Source organism: Lepidochelys olivacea (genome assembly GCF_965140295.1).
Source record: "Lepidochelys olivacea isolate rLepOli2 genome assembly, chromosome: 5".
Classification (NCBI taxonomy): Eukaryota; Metazoa; Chordata; order Testudines; family Cheloniidae; genus Lepidochelys; species Lepidochelys olivacea.
The window spans coordinates 86130213-86157439 of NC_140415.1; the positions used below are offsets into that span (position 1 = coordinate 86130213).

Below are 27227 nucleotides of genomic sequence, written 5' to 3' on the forward strand. Positions count from 1 at the left end.
TACATACCTGAGATCAGTGCCTAGTTACCATAAGGGCATGGGGTGCAGAAAGATTTAAACATATTATTGAAAACCACTTTTCCACATCAAGCAAGAAATTACATTTATGTCAAATTTTTCAAAGTCTGTGCAATTGATTAGTCATGCAAATGTGCCATAAACCTCTATTTTCCTGTTCAGATGAGTGTTTGTATGCACAAGTCAGATAAGTGCATGCTCAAACTAGCAGCTGTATGCACAGTTAATCTGGTTTGATGTGTGCCTATACAGGGAATGGTGGGTGCAAAATTGGAGAGGATGATTAATATGAGAATCAAAAGGAGAGTAAGGAACTAGTTAAAGGGGAAACTACAATGAGCCATGCTGAAAAGAGCACTGTCAGGGTGGAAGGAGGTTATTGGTGGAATTCCTCAGGGACTGGTCTTGGGACCAATCTTACTTAATATTTTAATTAATGCCCTTGGCGCAAAAAGTGGAAGTGTGCTAATAAAATTTGTGGATGACACAAAGTTGGGAGGTATTGCCAATATGGAGGAGGACCGGAATATCATACAAGGAATTTTGGTGTAATAAAAATGGGATGGAATTTAATAGTGCAAGATCATGAACTTAGGGACTAACAAGAATGTTTGCTGTAAACTGCAGACTTATCAGTTGGAAGTGACAGAAGAGAAGACCTGGGTGTATTGGTTGATCACAGTATGACCATGAGCCCCCACTGTGATGTAGCTGTGAAAAAAGTCAATACAATCATGCATCAGGTGAGATGTTTCCAGTAGCTAGGAAGTGTTATTACCATTGCACAAGGCACCAGTGAGACCTCATCCAGATGAGGAATACTGTGTGCAATTCTGGTCTCCCATGTTTAAGAAAGACTAATTCGAACTGGGACAGATGCAGAGAAGGGCTACTAGGATGATCAGAGGAATGAATAACCTTTCTTATGAGAGGAGACCTAAGGAGCTTGACTTGTTTAGCGTAACAAAATGAAGGCTGAGCGGAGATATAATTTCTCTCTATAAATATATCAGAGGGACAAACACCAGGGAGGGAGAGGAGTTATTTAAGTTAATGGCAACACTGGCACAAAAACAAATGGCTATAAACTGGCCAGCAGTGAGTTTAGGCTTCAAAGTAGGTGAAGGTTTCTAACCATTAGAGGAGAGAAATTCTGGAATAACTTCCCATGGGGAGAAGTGGGGTCAAAAAACCTAATTTGTTTCAAGACTGAGCTTGATAAGTTTATGGAGTGGATGCTATAATGAGGTTGCAATGGCATATGGCCCATCTGTGACTGCTGTTAGCAAATATCTCCAATGGCTGGAAATGAGACACTAGATGAGAAGGGCTCTGAGTTACTACAGAGAATTATTTCCCAGGTGTCTAGTTGGTGGTTCTCACTCACACGCTCGGAGTCTAACTGATTTGCCATATTTGGGGTCAGGAAGGAATTTTTCTCCAGGTCAGACTGGCAGAGACCTTGGGGCACAGGAGCTTAATTTCTACCCTGCCGGGGGGTGTTCCCCCCCCCCCCCAGCTACAGCCAGGCCCTGCCCTCACTCCACCGCTTCCTCCAATGCCCCACCCCTGACCTGCTTCTTACTGTCCCCCCCTACCTCTTCCTAGGCCCAAAGTGGGGATGACCAGCCAGCTGTTTTCTTTCCATCTGTTTATCTAATCAAGGGTCTATATGAGCACCTCCGTACGTGAGCGCTTTCATGCCTACTGACCGAGTAAATGCTACAGCTTTTTGCAGCAGCTCTAAGGATCGCTGGTGAGCAGCTGACCCCAGACTTCTCTGGGCTATCCTGTCTTGCACAGGTAAAATTGCTTGGAGAACTTCTTCTCCAGCTCCACTATATTCACCAGCATGCTTCAAAGATAAGCTAGTATGACATTCAAGGCTCCTAATATCACCACCAAAACCATTGTTCATTTTAGAGCTGAGGTTGCTCTCCTGTAGTTACTGAAAAACAAGGAACTTGCTAGTTAAAGCAATACTACAGTCCAGACTAGTTTCAAAATGTCTTATCAGCTCAATATCATAACACCCAAATGCACTCTCGTCCTCCTGAGATCCACAGCACACTGTTTTTCTTTTCACACACTCAGACACACAACCTGAACTCCAAGCTCAGCAGGGTTAAGGTGTTTTATGAACAAATGTACCTGCAGTTGGAAGTCTGCAGTGTGTTATTACTGCCTAAACTGATATGAATTCTGGCTTCCCATCTGTCCTCCATCCCCCTTTCCAGATCCACTTCCCAGCTAAAGTGTGCAGTGTTTCGACTGGCTGGCTATTCCAACAGGAGGCTGGTGATACGACCAGCCAATCCTTCAAGCTAGGTTTCTTCCTCTCATTCCAGTACATTCGCTTCCCCAACCTCAGACCTGATAAGGGTAGCCAGCAGGAGTCCCAATCTGATGGATTGACTGAGTTCCCTCAGTGTAGGGCTCCTCTCTTGACATTCAGTTGCCTGTTGGCAGAGAGGCCAGGCAACCAAAGAAGTACCTACCCTAGCTCAGCATCCGAGATGGAGATGTCTCCAATGCAAAGATGCAATCTATGCTTGTCAGGAAAATTTGCCTGCAAACTCTCCCTGCCCCTCCATGCCTTCTGTTGCTGATAGTTGCTGGGAGATTGTAGGAGCAGGCAGGGGGAGGTGCAGGTAAATGTACCTGATAAGCGTAGGTTGTATCTCTGCAGTCAGAGTGGATGAGTAGCTGAACTGCCCAGACCAGCTCTGAAGCACACTGGGAAGGGATAGGGAGTAAGTCTGGGGAGCCAGCCATGGGCTGGGGAGAAGGTCTCCCAGCTGCTGCCCAGTTCTCCTCACTGTTTTTGCAAGACCCAGGGCTTGCTGGGAGCCTGTCTGAGGAGCCAGAGGTGCTCATGGCTGGGCAGCATGGCTAAGGAGGCAGCACTGGATCATAGACATATGTGTTGGCTTTTCCTAGGGTTAATGAAAACAGTTCTTACGAGCAAGGGGAATATTTGCCAGCTGGCCTGATTGTTAACTGCTGTATCTGGGAGTGTTAGTAACAATTTTATGGAAAACACATTGCAGAAAATTCATTGGGCTTCTGAACTGAGGTAGATTTGGAGACTAAATTCAATCACTGGACAGTGAAATGGAGGGATTTAGTCTTGCTTTAAGGGCCTGATCCAAAATCTGTTGAAGTTAATGGGAGTCTTTCCACTGACTTCAGGTGCGATGGTTTGGGCCCTAGGTCAGAAGTGCCACACAATCTGAACCGGGGGCATGTGCAAGAGGGGCAAGCAGGGCACGACTCCCAAGTCAACAAAACCGAGGCACAGAACTCCTCCATGGCAGGGAGAGTGAGCTCCTCCTGCCCCAGGCCGCGTGGGAGGTCTGGCTCCCACGGGGCCACGGGGGAGGAGGGGGGAGCCAGCTCCTCCAGCCACCAGGGGAGAGCGAGCGCCACAGGCCCCAGGGTTATGGGGTGGAGGGGAGCCAGCACCGCAGGCCACGGGGGGCACAGAAAGTGCCTCTCCAAAAGTGGCCAAATTTTTATTTCTGTACATGCCCCAATCTTAACTATGGAGTCACTACTGATTCCTCCATAATAAATCAATAACTTCATTCGTTAGGCCACTGTCCGTGTGTGCACTTGCACATATGTGTGCACCCCCTCCCATATGCACACTGGTCACATACCTTCACATAGACTATGGGTTGAAACAGTAACACGGATACTGTGTCAGAATAGAATTAAAGTAATATTTTGGTTTTTAATGATGCTTTAGGTTGGCTTTGCGACTTTGGTCATTTCTGGCTGTGTGGGCTTTTGAGTTTGCGGTGGGTTCTCTCCAATTTTGTTATTTTTAAAAATATTTGGTTGTACAAAAGTAATTTGTCCACTTGGAAGCATACATAGACTATTCTGTTCAAGGCTAGATCCATTACAGCATTGATATTAACAGGACTAAGAAGGACTGTGTGCATGCATGTTTGTGGATTTTCAAGAATTAACAATTTGGTTGTTGCATTTGACCTATTGTTTAAAACCTAAAGGGCTTAAAGACATTCACCTGTCGCTGCATGTTCAGCAAAATTTCATTTTGAAATGCCATCCTATTCTTCATCCAAATTCCTCCTGAGTGTATGTTTCTTTCACTTAGCCTGTCAGCATTAATTTACCAATGACACAAGTGTGATTAGAAAACAAAAACATAATGTTTGTGGTATAAAGATATTTGTAGTGATGAGGTCAGGCCACAAGTTATGTGGGTCATAATGAACAAATACCAGTAAAATCCTTACACCACAACACACGTCATATATTTTCTTTACAACATACATTTTACATCAAAATGATCGCAGAAATATTTTAGAGAGTTCTGATACTATGTGAAACCAGGCTGGCTTGGCTCTGCACAAGCCTCAGAGGGGGAGGAAAATAATCATCTCTATGTTCTAAATTTAGGGAAAAAACCCCCAAAATAAATACATATGTTAAAAATGGTCTCAAATGGTGTTTAATAATTAAGAGCTGCATTGTTTTAAGACCTGATATCTCACTAGGATAAAAAAAAAAAGAGAATTGTGCAGCACATACCAGCTCTCCAATGGTATAAAGAACCAATGTTTATCCTTAATGGTTCTCAAGTTAGTGCACCTTGAACCAAAACTGAGTGTTGTACTTCAGAGCAGAGTAGTCTAAATTTGGAGAAAATTCCACATTTGGGAAGGAAGGTAGAAGGGAAATGTTTTTGGCTGGCTGTATTTTTTTTAAAAATGGAGTCTGTTTTAAAGCTGATCAGAGACGATATCTTTACAGGTGAGAAAAGAACTAATTGACTCGCTAGTTATCAGGTCTTCACTTGTGATTGAATGCCATAAAGAACTAAGTTGTCAAATATTCCCCTTCAGTGCAATTTGAACATATAATGAAGAAACCAGCACATCCATTTGCTCTAAAGCTTATTTTCTGTCTCCACAGGGAAGCAATCAGCCGTGTTTGTGAAGCAGTACCTGGAGCCAAAGCAGCCTTCAAAAAAAGAAAGGTATTTTTCTTTCTTTCTTGTTAGAGACCCATATTTCCTTAGGTCAGCATAGTGGAAACCAGACACAGTGGGCAGGTGTGTTTTAAGCCAGCCTGAGAACTGCAGGTGCAGAATCTTCCAAAGTCTTGTCTGTGTGCAGCCACTGTTGATTGCACTTACTGCCTTTCCAGTCAGCATCGTTCATAGGAGTTCAAAGTAAGGGAGTGTAAAGATACTCCTTCCTCCCCTACCTGGGATATCCACATCATGGCGAGTAGCATTGCTGGGTAGGGAAGTGGCTGGGGAGTGGGTGAAGTCTTGGCTCTGCCCCCATGTTACTGGCCACAGTAAAGGGGGAAGTACACTGTGCGAGGTTTCCAGCTACACAAACTGTTGCCCTCCTGGAGCAAGGAGACTGTGACTCTGAGTGCCAGTACGATCCCGGCTCTACCTCTGGAGCAGCACAACTATGAACTGCCCCAACTCAGGCTTGTGGTAAAGCCAAGTTTAGCTCTTAGGAAGTCTAGTTTGCAGTGACATGAGCTTGTATCTAAAATGGATAGCTGTTGTACTACCAACAGAAATAGAATGTATGAGGGAGGGTTCAGAACAAGAACCCACACACCGTCTTTGCTGAATGTAGCTTTTTCTTGTAGCTGAGAGCCATGTAATACATATTTAGCTCTCATGGTCACAAGGGGGTACTGTATTTAACTCCCAGTGAGACATATGCAAACACTCAAACAACAAATACCACAGTGACAGTGGAATCTGCTTCAGAACATATTTGTTTTTTCAAAGAATTTCTTCCATATTCAGCCTTTTTAATGGGGGCTTTTAATCAGGAAGTAAAAGAAAGGCAAATGTCTTTTTTTCTTGAAAAACAAAATGCCACAAAATAACACTGGGAAAATGGATGAAAGGAAGTTCCTAGTGCCAAAGAGCCATCTTGCTGAATCAGGGTGTCTAAGAACAGTGTCTCTTGTTTAAATATTAGAATCCGAATACTCAGGTACATCAGTCTTGAAAAATTGGACAGAGATTTGGTTGTGGAAAGCAAAATATATCAACGAGTGTAAATTGTCCCACAGTAATTGAGAATTTAGGGTAGGTTGTCCATTTAGAAAATACAATCCATGAGGAAAGTATTTGTTACTTTACTGACTGCGCTTCTCATCTGCACTCCGGCTTATCCCTCCTGGTATTGTCGATGTCCCTCCACCACCTGATGGCGTCCAACACCATTAGTTGCCGCCTCAGCCGAGCGTAGCGTTGACTGATTTTGCATTTTCTCAGCACTCGCTCGTACTACTTTTAAAATAAACCAACCCTTTGGGAAGGGAAATGGTGCTGGTAAATCTTAACAACAGCAACAAAAAACACATGAACTTTTGCAGGTCTGTGCTCCACCCTGTCTTCATGGTGACTCTAATATTTTTGTCAGTTTCCTCTCATGTATCTTAATTTACATGGCTAGGGCAAATTCTCGTCTCTAGTCTGTAATATGGATTTATTACATATTAATAAAAAAATTCTCCTATGTGAAGTACACTGGCTTAGTGTATGCAGTTATATCTCCTTCTATCTCTAATGAGAATAAGACTCTGCTTCTTACTTATAGATAACAAAGTTATTCCTTCATCTCAAGTAGTAAGAATATGTGCTTTTGGTGTTGCAAGTCCAGGGTTTGATCCCCACTGACTATTGTACAGTAATAACGTTTTGTAACCTATGGTTTGTTGCTATATTCCACACTTTAGCTTTAACCATTTTGTTAATCGTGTTATGAGGAATGACCTACAGAGAAAAGTAGCTGCCCAAATGAAGTGATCACTAGTGTAGAGCAAAAGTTGTCATTCTTGAATAGCAGCCCTTAAGATGTCAGCTGAGCCTGCACGAAGTGTGTCATGTACCCCTTGTACAGGGAAGGTTGGAGGGCTGCTATTAGCAAGTCGGGCTCCTCTACTGGATATAGACTGGCTACAGAGCTTCCTTCTCAGAGGTACACCAGATATGAACCTTCCATAAAGATCCTTTAATGAACTGCCAGGAGTGGCTGAGGTTAGCTTAAATGGGATTTGTTACACACAGTGTCCCCATGTGGCTGAACAGTATAATACAGCAGCAAAGAGTCCTGTGGCACCTTATAGACTAACAGACGTATTGGAGCATAAGCTTTCGTATTGGAGCATAAGTGGGTGAATACCCACTTCGTCAGATGCATGCATGCGTAACAGTGAGTTGTTATTGCAAATCAACTAAAATGCATTCCATTACTTCACAGCCACCAAGCAAAGTTCTCTCTAGCATCTTGGGAAAGAGCAATCTTCAGTTTGCAGGAATGAACATAACTCTGAATATATCCACCACCAGCTTAAATCTAATGACTCCTGATTCAAAGCAGGTTTGTGTATAAAAATCCCTAATAAGTCCATGGATGAAGAGTATACCATGTAAGGTTTGCTACTTGATAAAATGCTCCTGTGCTTAAAGTATTATTTCTTTATCAAATAAAAAAGAAATGAAAATATCAAGTGCAATAGATTAATTAGTTTGTTTACACATTTAACATAGATTGGTGAAAATAGTGTTCTCACAGTAATTCTGTCATTACCTCTCAAAAGGTTCACTTTACAATGTGAAATGGCCTTTTCTGGCAGAAAAAGGTCCAGTTCCAAACTCTGGCTGTGTTTGGTTCTGACCCATCTACAGAGATGAATGCCTATTACCAGTGGTTTTTCTTTCTTTTTCTATATATTGTTTAGAGGGCATTCTATTCATAAGGTGATGTTAAAAATCCTGCTTTGGGGGTTTTGCACTTCAGTGAAATGTCTGCCTTTCAGAAGAAGGAAGCCTTGTCAACCAATCACTTTATTCTTCTCCTTTGCGCTGAAGGTATATACTGACTTTGGGGAATCACTGCAGTGGGTTGTGAATGATGTATGAGATGAGAAAAAAATCTTGCTCGCTATGCATATAGAGAAAGCTGATAGTGTTGCATAATCACTGCTGTGCTGTTTGCTGTGAGCTACGTACCTAGATGTGCCTAGATACAGCGAGGGGAAAAAACTTGCTGTGCCACAAGATAAAAAATAAACTAGAAACACACACACCTGAAAGGTTTCTTACTTATTTGTCTGTTCCCCACCCTCTTCATATAAGATGCTGTCGTCTTCTACAGTACTAACTCAAGCACTGTAATAGCAGCACTATGGCATGCTGTAGTGTTTTGGACCATTATTAAAGAATCTGACAGTACTTTTTATAAGGGCATTTGTCCCAGCTTTCACTACTGGCACAGGGAGCCTTCCCTTAGTATGACCCATCTGCAAAACATACAAAAAACTGAAGGCATTTTAAAAGTAAGAAGTCATTTTAAATAAAGGGCCAGAGCCTCAGCTCTGGGTAAAGCAGCAGAGATTGGGGGATGTCAATGGAGCTCTGCTGATTCACATCAGCCCCAAACGTTTTGGCTTCTCTCCACAATATAGTCTCGTTAACTGGAACTAGAAGAGATGGCTGATATCATATGTATCTAATTCATTACACTGGCTATGATGACGGAGGGCTGTGAAACGAAGGGGTCTTTGACAAACCAGCACTCCAGTGGAGGTCTCCTTCATTTCTGGTTTATACTAGGAGTGTTGGATTACCCCAGAGTGCATTCCTGGAACGGATAAAAATGTGGTCTGCTTTCTGTGGCATACCTTTCAGAATACTGAAAACAAGGCTGGCCAAATGGCTTTGTGATTAGTTCTTTATGGTGCTATCCAAGAAAGACAGTCTTGATTCTTGTTCCTCATCTCTTGTTCCTGGATCAGCTTTGGACTGGAAACAATGGAAAAACAGCATTCTTAGTTTGGAGTAGGAAGGTAAGGGACCAATTGAGTTGCTCCATTGAGTTGACTATGTTAGTTAAGAGTGACACTGAGACATGGAGTGAATTACTGTTCAGTCCTCCTGGTACAAAGACCACCATGATACAGGTCTTTGAGTGGTAGTGGGGAGAGAAACCCTCCTTTGGGGATAAAGAGGAAGCCAATCCTCCTTTGAGAATAAAAAAAATTAAAGATCTATTTAAAGGTTACAGTTGGGTGAGCAGCAGGGGCTAAAAGTATTATGAAGGCAGCATGCCTGCGATGGAGGAAACACTTCATCTTATTCTCTAGTGACCCTTTCTAACTCAGTGAAGGAACTCCAAGAGACACTCACATTCAGCCTCAAGAGGGCAGGTACAGGTCTTTCAGGTGCAAGGGAAAAAGAGGAAAGGAAAATGAGTTGGCTCAGGGAATGCTTCTCTCTATGACTCCAACTCTCTTTCCACTGCTCTGACAGTTAACTCCATTGAGCTAGAGAGTCTATCTGGTGTCCACACTGTTCAAATCCACAGGAGGTTATGGAAGCCCCTAACATTTGCCTTTTGTAGCCATGCAGGCTGTGGCAGCTATGTATTTTGGGTGAAGTGTACCTTTTTGCTATATTCATCACCACAGGTGACAAAAACTCACTTCAACAGATTAAAGTTTCTCCAAAATATCTTTAGGAAATTATATTTTCAGATAAGATACTGTATGGCAGGGCTATATAATTTACTTGAATGCTGGGCACATTTTTATGTTCATTCACTGCTATTCTAAAATGTCATTGTCCTTCAACTTAAGGAAAACCTGAATTAGGGATATCCAATATTCTTGAGCTTGTTTACATCAGCAGCATATTCTCTGTGACTAACTCCTCATAGACGAAAGGCAAGAATTAATTCTGATCTTGTTTTCGGTTTTTACTTCACTCTCACAAAAAAAAAAAAAAAAAGAAAACCAAAGGGGGTAATCTGCAAAAGAGAATCGTCTGACTCATACTTTTGTTTTTTTTCTGATCCAAACAGATAATAGCAAATCATCATATGCAGTCTATTTCCTTTGCCTCTGGAGGTGATCCGGTAAGCATTTCTTTAGTCATTTTCTTCCATACATATTGCTATAGGAGGACCTTATACCAGGATTTATCTCATGTCTTACTCAAAGGAAAATATAAGCATGATAGCTTCTGTTTCTTATTTCATAAGCTCTTCTTGACCGTTGCCATCAAGCTCTTTTTGAGGGAAACCACTGACAGGCAGTCACAAATCCTCCTCTGTGAATGAGTGTCAGGAAAAGTGTCAAAGGGCCTGGAGCATTTCATATAAATCTTATAAATCCTGTAAGTAGGGCCCCGGGGTTTTCAAAGGAAGCGCAGTATTTTCATATGGATATCCTTTCACTTTTCATCTGGATTGTTATCCATTTTGCCCTTCCTGCAGAAAAGGATTGAGGATGAGGCTGTATTTCTAGCATGGTAGCCCCAGGTAATTTTTCTTTCCTTTCTTTTCCCTCAACTCTATCTTATGAAAACGGAGAGCCAAATACTGCCCTCAGATATGTCCATTCCACTCATATGTTTGAGGAGAGGATGTGGCTTTTAGGAGAAGCCCAGTTCTGCATTTTTATACTTGCCATGTTTAGTTTTGCTCTCAGGTGCCTCTGTGCAACTCACATTCAATTCATGCATATCAGAGGGCAGATCTGGGGTTTTTTACTTATCTACATATTTGTTTCAGCTGTCCTCCCAATTTCATACTAAATACGCTTCAGAATATGTCCTATACATGAAGAATTGAAAGAATTTCAAAATAGTAAAAGTCCTTCCTGAGTCTTGAAAGCCTTTACTCTAGATTGATCAACCCAGTCCCTGTTGCCAGGGATAGGTCCACTTACATGGCACATATGGCCCTCTCTACGAACTAACTCTCCCACCTCAACTGCAAGATGAGTTAACTGCACCAGCTCTTCAGGGCAAAATATCCTTGACATGTTTGCAATCTTACTGTTATCCATATGCTAAATGGGTCAAATTCATCCATGATGTAACTCTGCTAAACTCAATGGGGATACAGCAGGGATGTATTTGGGCCATTGTAAAATAGTAATTCTGGGAGTAAAAAATTGATCAACAGCACTTCTGAAATACCACAGATTGCAACAGATGCTGGAAATGAACAATTCCTGCAGCGGGCAGAGGACTGAGTACAGTTGCCTGCCTCCATAAGAAAGTTCTTTGCCACTCCATCTGCCATCCCACATGCTAAGTCCTAGAAACACCACCACCCATTGGCGAGTGATTTACCAGGTGACAGCATTACCACCAGCAGCAGTAAGAGATTTGAGGTTCAATAAGGATAAGTGCAGGGTCCTGCACTTAGGATGGAAGAATCCAATGCACCGCTACAGACTAGGGACCGAATGGCTAGGCAGCAGTTCTGCGGAAAAGGACCTAGGGGTGACAGTGGACGAGAAGCTGGATATGAGTCAGCAGTGTGCCCTTGTTGCCAAGAAGGCCAATGGCATTTTGGGATGTATAAGTAGGGGCATAGCGAGCAGATCGAGGGACGTGATCGTTCCCCTCTATTTGACATTGGTGAGGCCTCATCTGGAGTACTGTGTCTAGTTTTGGGCCCCACACTACAAGAAGGATGTGGATAAATTGGAGAGAGTCCAGCGAAGGGCAACAAAAATGATTAGGGGTCTAGAACACATGAGTTATGAGGAGAGGCTGAGGGAGCTGGGATTGTTTAGCCTGCAGAAGAGAAGAATGAGGGGGGATTTGATAGCTGCTTTCAACTACCTGAAAGGGGGTTCCAAAGAGGATGGCTCTAGACTGTTCTCAATGGTAGCAGATGACAGAACGAGGAGTAATGGTCTCAAGTTGCAGTGGGGGAGGTTTAGATTGGATATTAGGAAAAACTTTTTCACTAAGAGGGTGGTGAAACACTGGAATGCGTTACCTAGGGAGGTGGTAGAATCTCCTTCCTTAGAGGTTTTTAAGGTCAGGCTTGACAAAGCCCTGGCTGGGATGATTTAACTGGGAATTGGTCCTGCTTCGAGGGGGTTGATGACCTTCTGGGGTCCCTTCCAACCCTGATATTCTATGATTCTATGAATTGAAATAAATAAGGTCTATCAAATGTTTTAGTGAGATGAAAGTCATGCCACTGAGTCACTGAGAAATCAAATCTTACCAAGTACAGGAGCCAACAAGAGCTGGTGAAACTGTAAAGTAGCACAACAAGACCACTATATGATGATCTCATCCTGGGGGTGGAGAGGAGGGTAGGTGTGAGCATCCTTTGACATTCAGCAGGTTTGTCACAGTAGACACCTCGTTGGGAGAACTTTAAATAAAAGAAAGAGCTTGCTCATGTGGTTCCTGTCTCTCAGAACTAAATTTAATTACTGCTTGATACACCAAACATACTAAACCAGCCTAGCATATATCGCAACATAAATGTCCTCATTGTTTTCTTTCCTCTTCAGGGATGAAATCCATCACCACTCGCACCAGAGTCATTCCCCATACATCAGGTCACTGGGAGTATTAGATATGCATGAACAGAGAGACAGGGCTATTCTGTTCTGTTCTATACACCTTCTTTTACTACCTTCATCACCGTGGTATCTGAGTGCACTCCAGTAGTGCATTAAGTGATGTGAGTGTCACAGTTTAGGGCAATTGCACCGGTATTCCCCCATGGTGGCCCCTTGAGGGCACTCACTCTAAACTCTCAGCTCCTCAGCCATCACCTCTCTTGGGAAGAGACCCACATCTCTCTCCCTCCTGACAGTGATTATTGCTGGCTGCACAGTTCCCTGCCTACACTGTGATATTTCTAAGCAAGCACATTTATTCTTAAGGTGGAAGCATTACAGAGAAAACTTTAAAATAACAAAAGAACCTACACACATTCTAATAAGTTTGCCAGAGATCACCCCTCCCAACTCCTCATGGCTCTGTTAAGAGTCAGTGCTTCAAACCCCACAATGGAGCTTTTCTGTGGTCACAAATTCATAACAGCCTTAGCTCAGAACTACCACCTCCACAAGCAGGTTAGTCTTTCCTGTATGCAGCTTGGGCCTTTGATCTTGAGACTCCAAGAACAGGTAATCTGCAGATAATGGCCCCTCTCCTCAGGGTGGAACTTCAAAAGACTGGTTTTTTGTATAACTGGAGGTGGGGAATTTGCATTCATCTCCCCTTAGAGATTCCACAGGTAAATCACTTGACAATGTTTGTCCCCAAAAGCCCATTCTTACACATTGTTCAGCAGAGTTCTTTGAAGTTCATAACACTTCCCAAGGTTCACATCATATCTCCCCCCTAGAGAGGTTACATACAATCCCGGCCCACGGTAATACATAACGTTTGCATTTAATACAGTGGACTCAAAAGACGCTTAAACTTAATCCATTAAGGTTTTTTTCAAGGATATTGTAGGAAATTGCCATATCTGTCACTGTGACTAACATCTGCCACAAGTGGTTTGTTCTTGCTCTCATCCTCTCCCCAGGAGAAGAACTGTGTATGCAATATAATGTTTTGTTTTGGTAGGCGAAGTTGAAGAAGTGTGACTTGCATTTGGAGCGGAAGGTGTTGAAGTCTGTGAGATCTTTACTTCTGTGGGATTTTGTTCCACAGTCTCAGACTGACCCTCAAGAAGGCTCTGTCTCCCATACAGACAACCTTCACTCTTGTGGTGGGAAGTTCCATTGTTCCTGAGGACTGGAGTTGTCAACTATGGTCTTCATGCCAGAGCTTCAGGCATGGGTGGTGGGTGAACATGCTGTTGGGGGAGGCTAGCCTCCAGCCCCTCCCCCTCCCTTTTTGCTCCCTCTCCCCCACCGGAGCCAGGAGCACCCCCTCTGTGGTTGACAACCCCTCGTGCTCTGCCAGCCCCAGCGTGCTGGGTGGACAGGCGGTGCAGACGGAGAGTCCACAGACCCAGCGCACCAGGCGGCCAGACGGCGTGGTCAGAGTGCCCTCAGCCCCGGAGTGTCCCCGGCCCCAGCTCCAGCACTGGGCAGGTGGGCGGCAAGGCCGGAGCAGCCCCAGCACACCCGGCATGTGAGCAGCAGAGCCGGAGCGCCCCTAGCCCCAGTGCCCCCAGCTCCGGGCCTTGTGCACACCGGCCCCAGCCTCTCAGCCACAAAAGAGTGGGAAGGGAACTGGAAGCAGGCAGGAGGGAGCTTCAGGGTGGAGCGTGGGTGGGGCCACACAAGGCTGTTTGGGGAGGCACAACCTTCCCCTGTCTACGTTACTTGCTGCCCATGGCTTCAGGCAATCTTTTAGATATGCTGGGCCCAAGCCATTGAGTATCTTGGACAAGACCCTGATTCTTTTGTCAATCTGGGCCTCATCCAAAGCCCACTGATGTCAATGTAAGTTTTTTAATTGATTTCAAAGGGCTTTGGAAGAGGTCCTTGCACTAGTGTAAATTAAGGGTAATGGTTTGGAAGTCAGTGGAGTCACACTAGTGTGAAACCAGAGTGAGATCAGAACCAATCCTGTAAATGTTTTTGCAATAAAACAACAGTTGCTTTTGCACATGCTTGTCAGGTGTCTGAGTGGCAGGTGTTCAAACAGGATATTAATACGGTGCTCAACAGGGCATAGGTAGGCCCTGTCCATGTTAAAATTGAACAGATGCCAGCATTAGCTATGCTTAAGGGCAAGATGGAAGAGCTTTTTAAAAAGGAATTTGCTTACCTGGCCAGCATTCCCTAGCCTTATTTATCAGTTAAAGGTAGTCACAAAACATAAAAATGTAGCCTGGAAGACATGTGAAATAAAAATTTATTTTTCCTTATTCCCGTTTTATTTGCATACTTGTGTTAGGTTTGCCTGAGAGTTAGTCTGTAGCATGGTTTTATGTCATGGGTAAACTCTCATATAAGGAAGGACTGCAAAAACTGTCCACACTGGTCAGGAAAACCATGCTGGAAGCCTGCTACAGACTAGCATGCTTAAACATGGATATTGATGGCATCGTGTTAACTATATTGTGAACATGTTCTTCGGCGTGATTCCATACAGACGATGTACTCAGTCATATTGCTGTGTGTAAAATGGTGGGTTATCTATCTGTCCGACCCTCACCACCAGGCTATCACTTCATGGGAAATACTTATGTGATATGCTCTGCTTTTTTGTTACAGCGTAAGAGCAAATTCATATATTCATTCATAATGAATATATGAATTTGCTTTTGCACTGTAACAAAAGAGCAGAGCATATCATATATATATATATATATATATATATATATATATATAATGTCTCCATCTTTTACAGGATACAACAGACTATGTTGCATATGTAGCTAAGGACCCTGTTAATCGCAGAGGTAAGGTATTTTTTATATTTGGTGCCTTCCATTTAAAAATATAAATTCATGTTTTCATTTTATTGGATTTTTCCAGAAAAAGTAAATGCAACACAAAAAAAGTTGACATTAGGGATGATCACTGGAACAATCAGCACAGCAATAATCAGCAGCCACACATGTTACTCCAGCAGATTTTTTGCCATGATTAATATATTTCAAATCATGTGGATGCTCCTCATGCCTGGACTGGACCTTCCTAGCATCTTTGCAGAATGTTGTGAGGAAGGAGATCATAACCCTCTTTGTCTCTGATCTTGTATTCAAGCTGTTACCTAGTTCTCCTTCTACTTTCCCTGAGATCAGACATTGGTTTCTCTTTAAGGCACCTGTTAGTGAGTGCCTCCAACAAACAGGATTTATGATCCAGTTATGATTCTCATACATAAAAGCAAATTATAGAAAGAGAGCGAAGAAATCATAATCTAGAAGGATAGGTACAAAAGGCTCCCATCTGCTTGTATTACAGAAAGCTTTGTGAGGTCTTAAGTTTAAGTTACAAAATATTATATAATATATTAATAATACATAGATTCTCAGGTAGTTTAAGGCCAGAAGGACCATTAGATCATCTAATCTGTTTTCCTGCATATCACAGGTGACTAAACTTCACTCAGTTACCCCTGTGTAAGTCCAGTAACTTGTGCTTGGCTATAGAATATCTTTCAGAAAAGCATCCAGCCTAGATTTGAAGACATCAGGAGATGGAGAATCCTCTACTTTCCAAGTTCCCAGGGTAGTTTGATCCAGTTGTTAATCACCCTCATTATTTAAAATATATGCCTAATTTCTAATTTGAATTTCTCTCGCTTCAGTTTCCAGTCATTGGTCCTTGTTCTGCCTTTCTCCACTAGATTAAAGAGCCCTTTACAGCTGGGCATTTTCTCCCCATGAAGGTACTTATGCACTGTAATCAAGTCACCTCTCAATCTTCTTTTTGATAAACTAAACAGACTGAACTCTGTAAGTCTCTCACTTTCAGGTATTTTCTCCAGCTCTCAAATCATTTTGTGGCTCTTTTCTACACTCTCTGCAATTTTTCAATAATCTTTTTAAAATGTAGACATTAGAACTTGACACTGAATTCCAGTATTGGCTTCACCAATACCATGTACAGGTGTAAAACCACCTCCTCGCTACTCCTTTTATTATACATCTGTAATGGTGCGGTCTCACCTCAAGAGTGCCCCCTTGTGTCAGGAGGCAATATAGCAGGAGTTTTCATATCCAGCATCCCCTTCAGGCAATCACCACACAGCTCTCTGGCTGAGGAGCAGCTAGTCCAAACCCATTCTAGGGTAACAAAATATCCAAGCGGAGTCCAAAGTATCCAGCTATCTTCTGGGTCCTGTGCTCCAGTGGTTTCACTGCCTTTCCCCAGCTCTGGTGTCAAGTCCTGTCCTAAGTCTTCCTGAGGCCTCTAGCTTCCAACAGCCTCTGTCAGGTGGAATGAATGTGCCTAACTGGTCTTTAATTCTTTCTTGCCCGTGATGGGGTTCACCCCCTCACAATATCCAATTGACACACCTTTGCTTTAGGAGCTCATGTTCAGGTGTTTGCCCACTGTGACCCTTAAATCTTTTTTTGAATCACGTCTTCCCAGGTTACAATCCCCCATTCTGTAGGTATGACTTGCATTCCTTGATTCTAGATGTATAGCTTTGCATTTGGCTGTACTGAAAGACATGTTGTTTGAATTGGACCCAGTTTAACAAGTGATCTAGAGCGCTCTGTATGACTGTTCTGTTCTCCTTATTTACCACTCCCCCAGTCTTTGTGTCACCCATAAAATTTATCAGCAGTGATTTTATATGTACTTCTACATCACTGATGAAAATGTTTTTTGTTATTTAAAGTAGCACCCACAGCATGCTCCACATTATACACACAAGTAAGAAGACTTATTCTTTCCCTACAAAGATTAAATGGTACTTTTCCTCTCACAGCCTAATGCTCTCGCTCTTGTAGCATAGCGGTTGTCTGTCTTCCAGTCACCCAGTCTATAACAAACCCTAAAGAAATATCTCTGTGTGAGCCAAACTTCTCGTTCCTTTTATAAGAAACCTAAGGGTGTGATCCATGAAGCAACTTAGATGCTTAAACTCCAGAGTTAGGTGCCTATGTCTCCATGCCCGTGGTTCATGAAACTCCTGCTTGGCTGCCACCTAACCCTGTGGGTGCCTCAACTCACTCGTCACCTAACTTTCTGCTGTAAAAGTTCCCTAGGCGCCCAAGTATTAGACCCTGGGGCATATGCACTGCTGCCTCCCTTTAGGTGCCCAGGTACCTATACTGCGTAAGCCCCAAAGTGATTCATGAATCAGGGGAAGACAGGCATTCAGCTGCCTAAGTCCCATGCAAAGCCTGACCTAGATTGCCCACCTCCAGGTGAGTGCTCAATCAGTGGGCTACACGTTGTAAGTTGTAAGTAAAGTGGGCTGCCCCCTTTTCCAGCCATTTTGTATGGAGCAAGGCAGACACCTAGCTCATTACCACAACACCTCTTTATCACTGACTCCAGGTGGCTGGTACCTGTTTGTGGATCCCTAGTGGAGATAGGCACCTACCTTTGAGAGAGGGGTGGGGCTTAGCACACATCCCTGTTGTCAGCATCACCCATTGACTAGCATAGGTGGCTTCCTACCTAGCATAATGGTTTTTGTGGTTCCCATTCTTAGGCTCCTATCTCTCCCTATTCATTGTATAGGGAGCCCAAGGGCCTAACTTGGCTTTGTGGATCACAGTGTTATTCCTGTGATTTTCTAGGTACCTAAAAATTAAGCACTGCGATGCTGAGGGTTGCAACACATAAGTCCCTTTGTGGATCTTGCCTCTACTTCTCACCTGCCCAGCAACCATCCGTGTATCCAAGGAGACAGTTTATCCATTACGTTATTTTTAAAATGACTTAAGTTTCTTTTCAGCTCCCAAATTGTTTAGCAGCAGGCAACATATTCTCTTTAAATACCCACTTCCACTATTGCATGCATACATACTATAGTCCTTTGTTCAGCTTCGCTTCTTTCAGTCCACACGTTTGGAGATGTCTGCACAATGATGCTGAATGCCTAACACAGCTGTTCGTATGGTTTATTCATGTATGGCAAATTCACTTCATAAGCCAGTGGCCTCAGTCTCAGTGTTTATGCAGGTGAAGTGTGCTGGGCTGGGGGAAAAATCCATCTGCAACCCAGGGCCAGGAACATTTGCCCTGCATGACATCACACAACTCTGTGGGCAGGAATAGCAGCCACTGTATCTGCGTAATTGCAGATCTCATGATGTCCTACCCTGGTCTATGCACAAATTCTTCCTGCATGCCAGCCTGTGTGGGGCCACTGTGTAGATGCTCTTCAAGTGCTGTGTGACTGTTACTAACATAATTGTACAACCACACACAAATGTCAGCATCATTCCTAATTTGTATTACATTAGTCCCTAGAGGCTCCAATCCCCTTGTGGTAGGCACTGGACATGCAATTGTCTACATTGCGATGAGGAAGTGTGATTGCAGCGTGTGTAGGCATACTCAAGCCACCTTTGATCCAGCTATATTTCAGGCACAGATTCGTATTGCTCAGTGGAAAGGGAGTGGGTTTCTCGGCCCCAGCAGGTGTAGAGGTGGTATAACCAGTCTCCCTCCACACAGTTCCAGAGTATCAGCCTAGAAGAGTGCATAGAGGGGATCAATGTCGAGCTTCTGTATTGGCTGTATGCCACCCAGGGATTTCCCAGCTAGCCAGTTACGCCAATACACCACACCTTTGTGTCACTGGAGCCATAGCAGGGCCAAAGATCTGGTTGGTATCCTGCATCTGAATACCTCCCTCACGCCTCATTTTGGGGAAGTTCAGAACCCCCAGTTGGAAACTTTATCGCACAGGCACACGTCAAGATAAGTAGATTAGAAAATCAACTAAGATGGCGATAAAATTATGGAAAACAGATTAAAGAGAAATAAAGGTAAATTTAATTTGGAATGATCTGAAAATGTTCTCTAGTGTCTATCTCCTTATTTTAATAGAAAGCTCAGAATTCTCCTGTAACTTGCTGCACACAGTTACAGTCAGGTGATAATGAATGACATTCATTAAGGTTTCTCTTCTTGAAAGAGCTTTTCAAATTATGGGCCCTGATTCTGGTCTCACTTACACCAGTTTTACACTGTTGTACGATAATTCCATTGGATTGGAGTGGAATCACTCCTGATTTCAGATGGTGTGAGTGCAAGGAGTATCAAGCCAATGTCTTAAGTTAGCTGTAGCTAATTGCTATTTTTGTTCATTCAGATTTTAATAAAATCTATACATCATGAAAAGAACAACTGTTCTTGTCCTGGAGGTCCTTGTGCCATTCATTACTGCATCACAATGAAGACTGTATAAATAATGGTGTGTAAATGTCAGCATCTCTCCTTCTTTCCTCTAGCGTGCCATATACTGGAATGCTGTGATGACCTGGCCCAGGATATTATCAGCACCATAGGGCAAGCTTTTGAATTACGATTTAAGCAATATTTACGGTGTCCCTCTAATATACCTGCTCTCCATGATAGGTGAGTAACATTGCAGTAGAATCTTTTCTAGTTCTGCAGTTTCCTTCACCAGCTGGTAAAGTGAGGGGTGAATCTATGGCTGTGCTGTGGATGAAACTGTCTTAGAAGAACTGAATTTTAAACACACTTTAAAACAGGTTCTGATAAATGAGTGAAACATGGTTTGCCTGATCAATGTGGATTGGCCACAATCATTTTAAAATCACGTTTCGACATGGCCTCTAGGCTAAACAGTTTTAAAATTATAACGTCCTGCCCATACTGGCTAGTCAAACGCTTGTTAGAGATAGAGACAGGCGGCCAAATTCAGAGGTGATGTATGCTATAGGAGGTATATGGCACATCGCTGAGTGAAACTATGGGACACTAAATTGGTATAATTTACATAATGAGTGACCAGAACAAGTTGTAAATTACACCAGCTAAGAGTCATCTATTTGGCCCCACGTCAAAGCACTATTTTAAGCACGGGTTTTAAATGGTTATGCTCTGGCCCATATCCATACTGAAGGTCTTTAAGCCCTATTAGCCTAAATCTGTTTAAAATTTGTTTTTAAATCCAGCTTTATACCCAGTGTTGATGGAGCCTTGAAGTAATGCAAGTGGAGGAACTTCCCAGGGAGGTTGGAATCTATCCTGCAGGGTTTCTTTGTAAAGTTATGAATGTTCATGACAGATTTTGGTCTGCTCATTTTAGAGATTTTTCTTTTTGCTGCAAGTCATAAAGATCATCATAACCCTTATTTAAAGTCAAAGAAACAGGCTTTCTAAAAACACATAAATAGAGGTTAGGCTTCCCCTCCCATGAAAAAAGTGCACACTGAAGGGCAGAGTGGGAGGAAACCCTATGTGAGATTGTTCTAAAAGGGGAACTGGGTTTATCCCCTACCAAATTAGCCTATGGTTCTGCCTTCATACTGATTTTCACATCTCTTTCCCCCACCTCAGTCTCTGTCTACAGTAACATTTTTAGAAACTTTCCCACCAATGCTAGCACCATATCAGCTCCTTTGGTGTGAGCAACATTTTGGTTGGATGTATTCCTGAAGGTTTCATCACATGACATAATCTTTAATGAAAGATTAATCTTTAATTCCGGGAGACTCCAGGACAATCTTGGAGTTTTGGCAACCCTACGCATAGTGAGTGTGGGTTGCTACCATTCTGATTTGGAAGAATTTTACCTTCCCTTTGCACTGATGTAAATGATAGCTTGATGTGCAGTGAAACAGAAAATCAGGCCTATTGAATTCACCAAAGTCATTCCTGATTCACACCAGGGTTATTTAGATCAGAATTAGGCCCCAAGACATTATGAAGGATCCTTTTTTTTTTTTTATCATCAGTTAATCAATCAATCACACAAATAATACTACAAATAACATGGTAAATGTAACTAGGAAAGGTATTGTGAAGAAGTTTTTAATGGATGTCATTAATAGGGATATATATATATAGGACAGGAGGACTTGTGGCACCTTAGAGACTAACCAATTTATTAGAGCATAAGCTTTCGTGAGCTACAGCTCACTTCCTCAGATGCATATCGTGGAAACTGCAGCAGGCTTTATATATACACAGAGAATATGAAACAATACCTATTCCCACCCCACTGTCCTGCTGGTAACAGTGGGGTGGGAATAGGTATTGTTTCATATTCTCTGTGTATATATAAAGCCTGCTGCAGTTTCCACGATATGCATCTGAGGAAGTGAGCTGTAGCTCACGAAAGCTTATGCTCTAATAAATTGGTTAGTCTCTAAGGTGCCACAAGTCCTCCTTTTCTTTTTGCGAATACAGACTAACACGGCTGCTACTCTGAAATATATATAGGACCTGATCCAAAGCTCGCTAAAGTCAATGAGAAGGCTCCCATCAACTTCAGTGGGCTTTGGATCAGCCTCGTTACAGGGATGGAGTGCTGCTTGGTTCATCCTATTTTACTTTGTAAATGTCACTTAATTGTCAAAGGGCTGGGTAGTATATGGCCCATGTAGCTAGTACTACAGTGCTTCGAGTGCTGCGAGATGAATAACGTAATCCCTTTCTACAGGATGCAGAGTTTTGATGAACCTTGGATGGAGGAAAATGGAGAGCCAGCAGAACATCCCTATTACAACAGCATTCCTAATAAAATGCCTCCTACTGGTGGCTTTATTGATGCTAGATTCAAAACTAGGATCCCAAATGCCGCAGATACTGCTCAGGTCAGTGAAATGTTACCTGCTTAGCTTTCTTATTCAATCAAAAATTTGAAAGCAGCATTTTATTTCCAGATCAATGCACTGACAATATTAAATACCTTGTAGCGTTTCATATATAACTGAATTGTTCTGTGGCAACTTATTTATTATTGCTTCATGTTCATTCATGTATTTAAATAAGAAATGAAACATGACTCTGTATTGTTTATTATTAAATTCTGGCTTGTCCTGCAATGGTTGTGCTGGGGGAGAAGAGGCTAAAGATGACCTCTTACCCATCACACCTGCTCAGTAGACAGATAAAATCATAGGCTTCCAGATCACAGAATGCTAGGTGGGAGGCCAACATTTATTGTTCTCAGTAGGACATGGCTAAGTAACTAGGGAGAAATTATAAGGTCCCCACTCCCTGTTAATACACAGAAGGAAAGATAGTGTACACTGTTTCCTTTTGGACCAGCCCTATGGAGCTTTCTGAAAGCCCTATTGTACTATAGAGTCATTTTCCCTCTTTCTCTGGCCCCATTAACATTTAATTATTCAATTATATAATTTCAGTGGAACAACTTCACTAAGAGCTCCTCATCAGGATATCCCCTGCTCAATGGTTAGAGGAACTCACCTAAGAAGTGGCAAATCCCTGTTCAAATCCCTTCTCTTCATCAGGCAGAGGTGACTTGAACCAGGGGTCTCCCACATCCCATGTAAGTACCCTAACCACTGGGCTAATGGTTATAAGGGAAGTCCTTCTCCTCCACGTCCCTTCCCTGTTGTTTTGTGTGGAGTTGGTGGCCTCTGAGTACACCTAGTGGATTGGGCCCTTCCTGTTAGTTAGGTGGAGTAGTGCCTATCTTCCCCTGGTTCGTGTATCACTAGCAGAGCTAGGTGCCTCCCTGCAGCCTGGGTTTAGGCACCTATCTCTGTGAGGGGGCGAGGCTTAATACCCATCCATTTTATCAGCCTTTCCTATTAGCTAGATTAGGTGGCTTTGTGTGTTGCATTCTAAGCTGCCTATCTCTCCCCATTCATTGAATAGGAGCCGAGGTGCCTAACTCAGCTTTGTGGGTTGTAGTGTTGTTCCTGTGATTTTTCTAGGCACCTAACAGTTAGGTATTGTGATGCTCAGTGTCACAGTTCCTACGTCGCTTTGTGGATCTGGGCCTGGCAGCCTGCAGAGCTATTCTCCTGGCTGACCTAGGCAGCTGGATCAGGTGGATCCTGTTAGCTCTAACCCAGGACATAAAAAAGGTTGAACCTCTGTATGAGGCGCAGGCAGCAGCAAATCCAGAAATAGCCGAGCTCAAGTACATGTCCTGATAGAAAGTTTATTTAAAGAGGTACCATTGCCTTATAAATCACATTCCACCCCCCCATGCCCCTCGTTATTATTACATGGAACACCTGAGAATGCTATAACTGAACATGCCTAGGGAGGGGACTTTTTTACACATTCTTCCATTTGCTTGCTTTGTGCAACTTATTTTTCGTATAGACAAACTTCGCTATTTCTCCTGTATATTCACTATCCCCTGCTGTATGTATGACTCTTTCCCGCCACAATAGGGGAGAGAAACATTTTTTGAAACAGGATACTTTGATTCTAACCGAATCAATTGGCAGAGGGACTCATGGGCAGGGGTAGCACATGAAACTACTTTTAGGTAGTTTTTTAATTGACTAATATTTCAACCTGGTGGTGCCCCCTTAAGTTAACAGTAAAGGAAACCCCAGGAAAGGGTAATTTGGATGCCATCCAGTTGTTTGTGTGCTGGGTTAAGAACAGGGCACTTCAACAGGGCTGCTTTCAACTACCTGAAGGGGGGGGTTCCAAAGAGGATGGATCTAGACCTCTTTTCAGTGGTACCAGATGACAGAACAAGGAGTAATGGTCTCAAGTTGCAGTGGGAGAGGTTTAGGTTGGATGTTAGGAAAAACTTTTTCACTAGAAGGGTGATGAAGCACTGGAATGCGTTATCTAGGGAGGTGGTGGAATCTCCTTCCTTTGAGGTTTTTAAGGTCAGGCTTGGCAAAGCCCTGGCTGGGATGATTTAGTTGGGGATTGGTCCTGCTTTGAGAGCGGGTTGGACTAGATGACCTCCTGAGGTCCCTTCCAACCCTGATACTCTATGATTCTTACAGACCAATCCTACTGTTCTCATTCAGGCAAAAATACAAGGATTGGGCTCTAAGTGTGTGCTCCTTCAAGCTGATTCATGAAGGCAGGTCCCTGCACCTATATGGAGTCCCATTGACTTCAGTGGGCATGAGCAACTATAAGAGGCTGCCCATATTGACCCTACTGAAATCAGTGTGGCTCTGCCAGTCTGAGTGGAACAGCACTCAACATCTGAGCCAAAGATCATAATGTTGGTGGCACATCTGTATTTAATTCCCAGAGATGCCTTGTCTGATGAGAACCCCCTTCCACCATACAGTCAGTAGTTTCCAGAGAGTGAATCTTTCTGTTAATCCTTTTGAAGACGCTTACTCATTCTTGTATTCCAGCATCTGTTTCCTGCAGAGCATCCTCAATAGGTGGTCAGGGTTTGCCAATAAAGAAGGCTGCACTGGATGAGAATATTTTATAGACACACCTGATGTTGTCATTGAGGATTACAAGGGTGAATAAAAGCAGCAAGGAGTGAGATTTTCATGAAGGTCACTCACACTATCATGAGCTCTAGCTCACGAAAGCTTATGCTCAAATAAATTTGTTAGTCTCTAAGGTACAAGTCCTCCTGTTCTTTTTACAGTCAAGACAGAATACTCAATCATAGTGTCATGCATAAGGAATGAAAAGAAGACTAGGTTTAAGTAGAACAGAACCAAAAAAAGCCTCAAAGATGCACACTGCATCACAGTGTTTTAAAGGAAGGAGTAGTTGAAGAATTGTTGTTTGTATGTCCACTGTAGTCTGCAACAGCAGCAGGAAGAGAACAAACATACTACCAGAGTCGACACTTTGGAGACAAATTCAGTGAAGATTGGCAGCCTGCTCCTGTTAAACAAGGTGAGTTAAACTTTAAAGTAATTATACTTCTCAAAGGGTATGTCTGCACTGCTGCCGCGTTGTTTTTTTTTTGTTTTTTTTTTGAGAGTATCACAGGCTGGGTCAACTGACTCAGGATTATGGGGCTTGCACTACAGGACTAAAAATGGCAGTGTAGATGTTCCTGCCAGGGCTGGAGCCTGGGCTCTGAAATCTGGCAAGTGGGGAGGATTTCAGAGCCTGGACTCCATCCCGAGCAGGAACTGTCGATACTGCTGTCTTTAATCCCACAGTGCAAGCCCGTGAGCCCAAGTCAGTTGACACAGGCTCTGAAACTCACTGAGGTGTTTTGTTTTATTTTTTAGTGTAGACATTATGTAGGCCCCAATCATAGAGTTTGACTTGATTGGGTGGATTGGGGCCATAAGGTGAAAGTCTGATACATGGAAATCTTGCAGCAAGACACTATAGTTAATTGATAGTTTCTCTCCTCCCTTAAAGTGAATTTTAGCATCAGTGTTTGTGACAGGTATTGGATAAACAGCTCTGGGAACTGAAATCCAATGTATATCCTGAAAAACAAACACACACACACTTGTGTGTGTGTGTTTCAGAATATACATTGGATTTCAGTTCCCAGAGCTGTTTATTTAATCAGTGATTTTGGATGCCTTAATCTTTGGCTGCCCAACTTGACACACCTTTAAGGGGCCTCATTTTCAGGAGGTGGGTGGTCAGCACTTTCTGAAAATCTGACCTTTTGAAGGTGTCTCCAGTAGTGTCCTACAAATCAAATCAGGCAACCAAAATCAGTAGTTACTTCTGACAATGTAGGTGTGTGTGTGTTATACCCAGGGTACACTCTGGACTGGTGAATAGCTGTGACACCCATGCTTTCTAACCTTTACACTACTTTGCTGTTGCCTCCACTCCTGGACTGCTCACAAACAGCCAGCCTCCACCCTAAACCCCGCTTTGCATCCAGCATTTATAATGGTGTTAGATATATAAAAAAGTGTTTTTAATTTATAAGGGGGGTCGCACTCAGAGACTAGCTATGTGAAAGGGGTCACCAGTAAAAAAGCTTGAGAACCACTGCTCTAGCATGTAAGTCACTCCCAGCTATGTCTGTGTGCACTTGCAACCTGCTGGTCACAGGCTTTCACTAACCTGATTTACACTGGAAGGTGACCACAGCACACCTCTGGTCCCAGACTTTTCCCCAGAACTGTACATCTTCTACTGCTCACTCTTCTCCTGGACAATACAAGCTAATATAAAGTCTGCTATTTTATTAATAGAAATGATATACACATATCCTGTTATCTCAAATGGAGTTTCCCAAACACTTCAATTCAAACACACTGGTCTATATAAAACAATAAAACAAGTTTATTAACTACAAAGATATAGGATTTTAAGTGAATTCAAGTAATGAGGCATAAAATGGTTACAAGAGAAATAAAGATAAAATGCCTAACTTAACAAACTATGTTATATTCAAAGCAAAGTTTCTGTCATCACATGCTCTCAGTAGTCTTGCTGGCCAAATTTCTAGACCAGGGCTCTCATCTTCTGTGTAATGGCTGCTTCCTTTGTTCCTTCACAGTCAATCAATGGACAGAGAGTAAGAGAGGAGGAGGAAGGGTGTCATTTTTATAGTCAGTCCCCCTCTTAGAAATGTTTCCAGCTGAGAGTTAGGAGACAAAAACTCTAAGGGTATTATATCTCCTGCTGGTTTTCCCACCCGTTGGAACTCCCTTTGTTTTCCGCTTAAATGCAGATTAAGCAGAGCACACATTCTTTTGTTTTAGACAGACCTGTTTGCCATTTTCTGTTTGGGCAGGGCTGTGGTTTGGAACATGGAACTCTACAGTAGAATTTTATAACTTTATGTACAATATTGTTCAGGACAATTATTGGCCAGTAAATTATGAGTTTTTAAATTATACCTTACAAGGCATACTTTGTACAAAGATTATTACAATAATGGTCAAAGGGTGAATCCAGGGGTACAGACCATCACAGTGTCTGTGCTTGCACATATGTGCATGTATGAGCTGAGTTGAGCAAATTATTTGTAACAAATAATTGATTTCTAAAATTTTCCTGTTTTGCTTTTTGTGAATGTCATGAACAAATCATAATATTCTGAAATATATTCATTATTCAGAATTTTTATGCACGTCTTCATGAAATTTTCCCCTCATTTGACTAGT

At 42.7% G+C, this 27227-nt stretch overlaps 1 protein-coding gene across 1 annotated transcript in view; it reads left to right on the forward strand.

The window, feature by feature from the left end:
• Nucleotides 1–27227, forward strand: part of SHC3 (SHC adaptor protein 3) — a 73330-nt gene that overhangs the window by 39763 nt on the left and 6340 nt on the right. The window contains exons 3-9 of the mRNA XM_084627989.1: nt 4966–5029; nt 7293–7412; nt 9894–9947; nt 15170–15221; nt 19689–19815; nt 21869–22022; nt 24933–25029. Coding sequence (XP_084484115.1) covers nt 4966–5029; nt 7293–7412; nt 9894–9947; nt 15170–15221; nt 19689–19815; nt 21869–22022; nt 24933–25029 — 668 coding nt within the window. The remainder of the gene's footprint in view (nt 1–4965; nt 5030–7292; nt 7413–9893; nt 9948–15169; nt 15222–19688; nt 19816–21868; nt 22023–24932; nt 25030–27227) is intronic.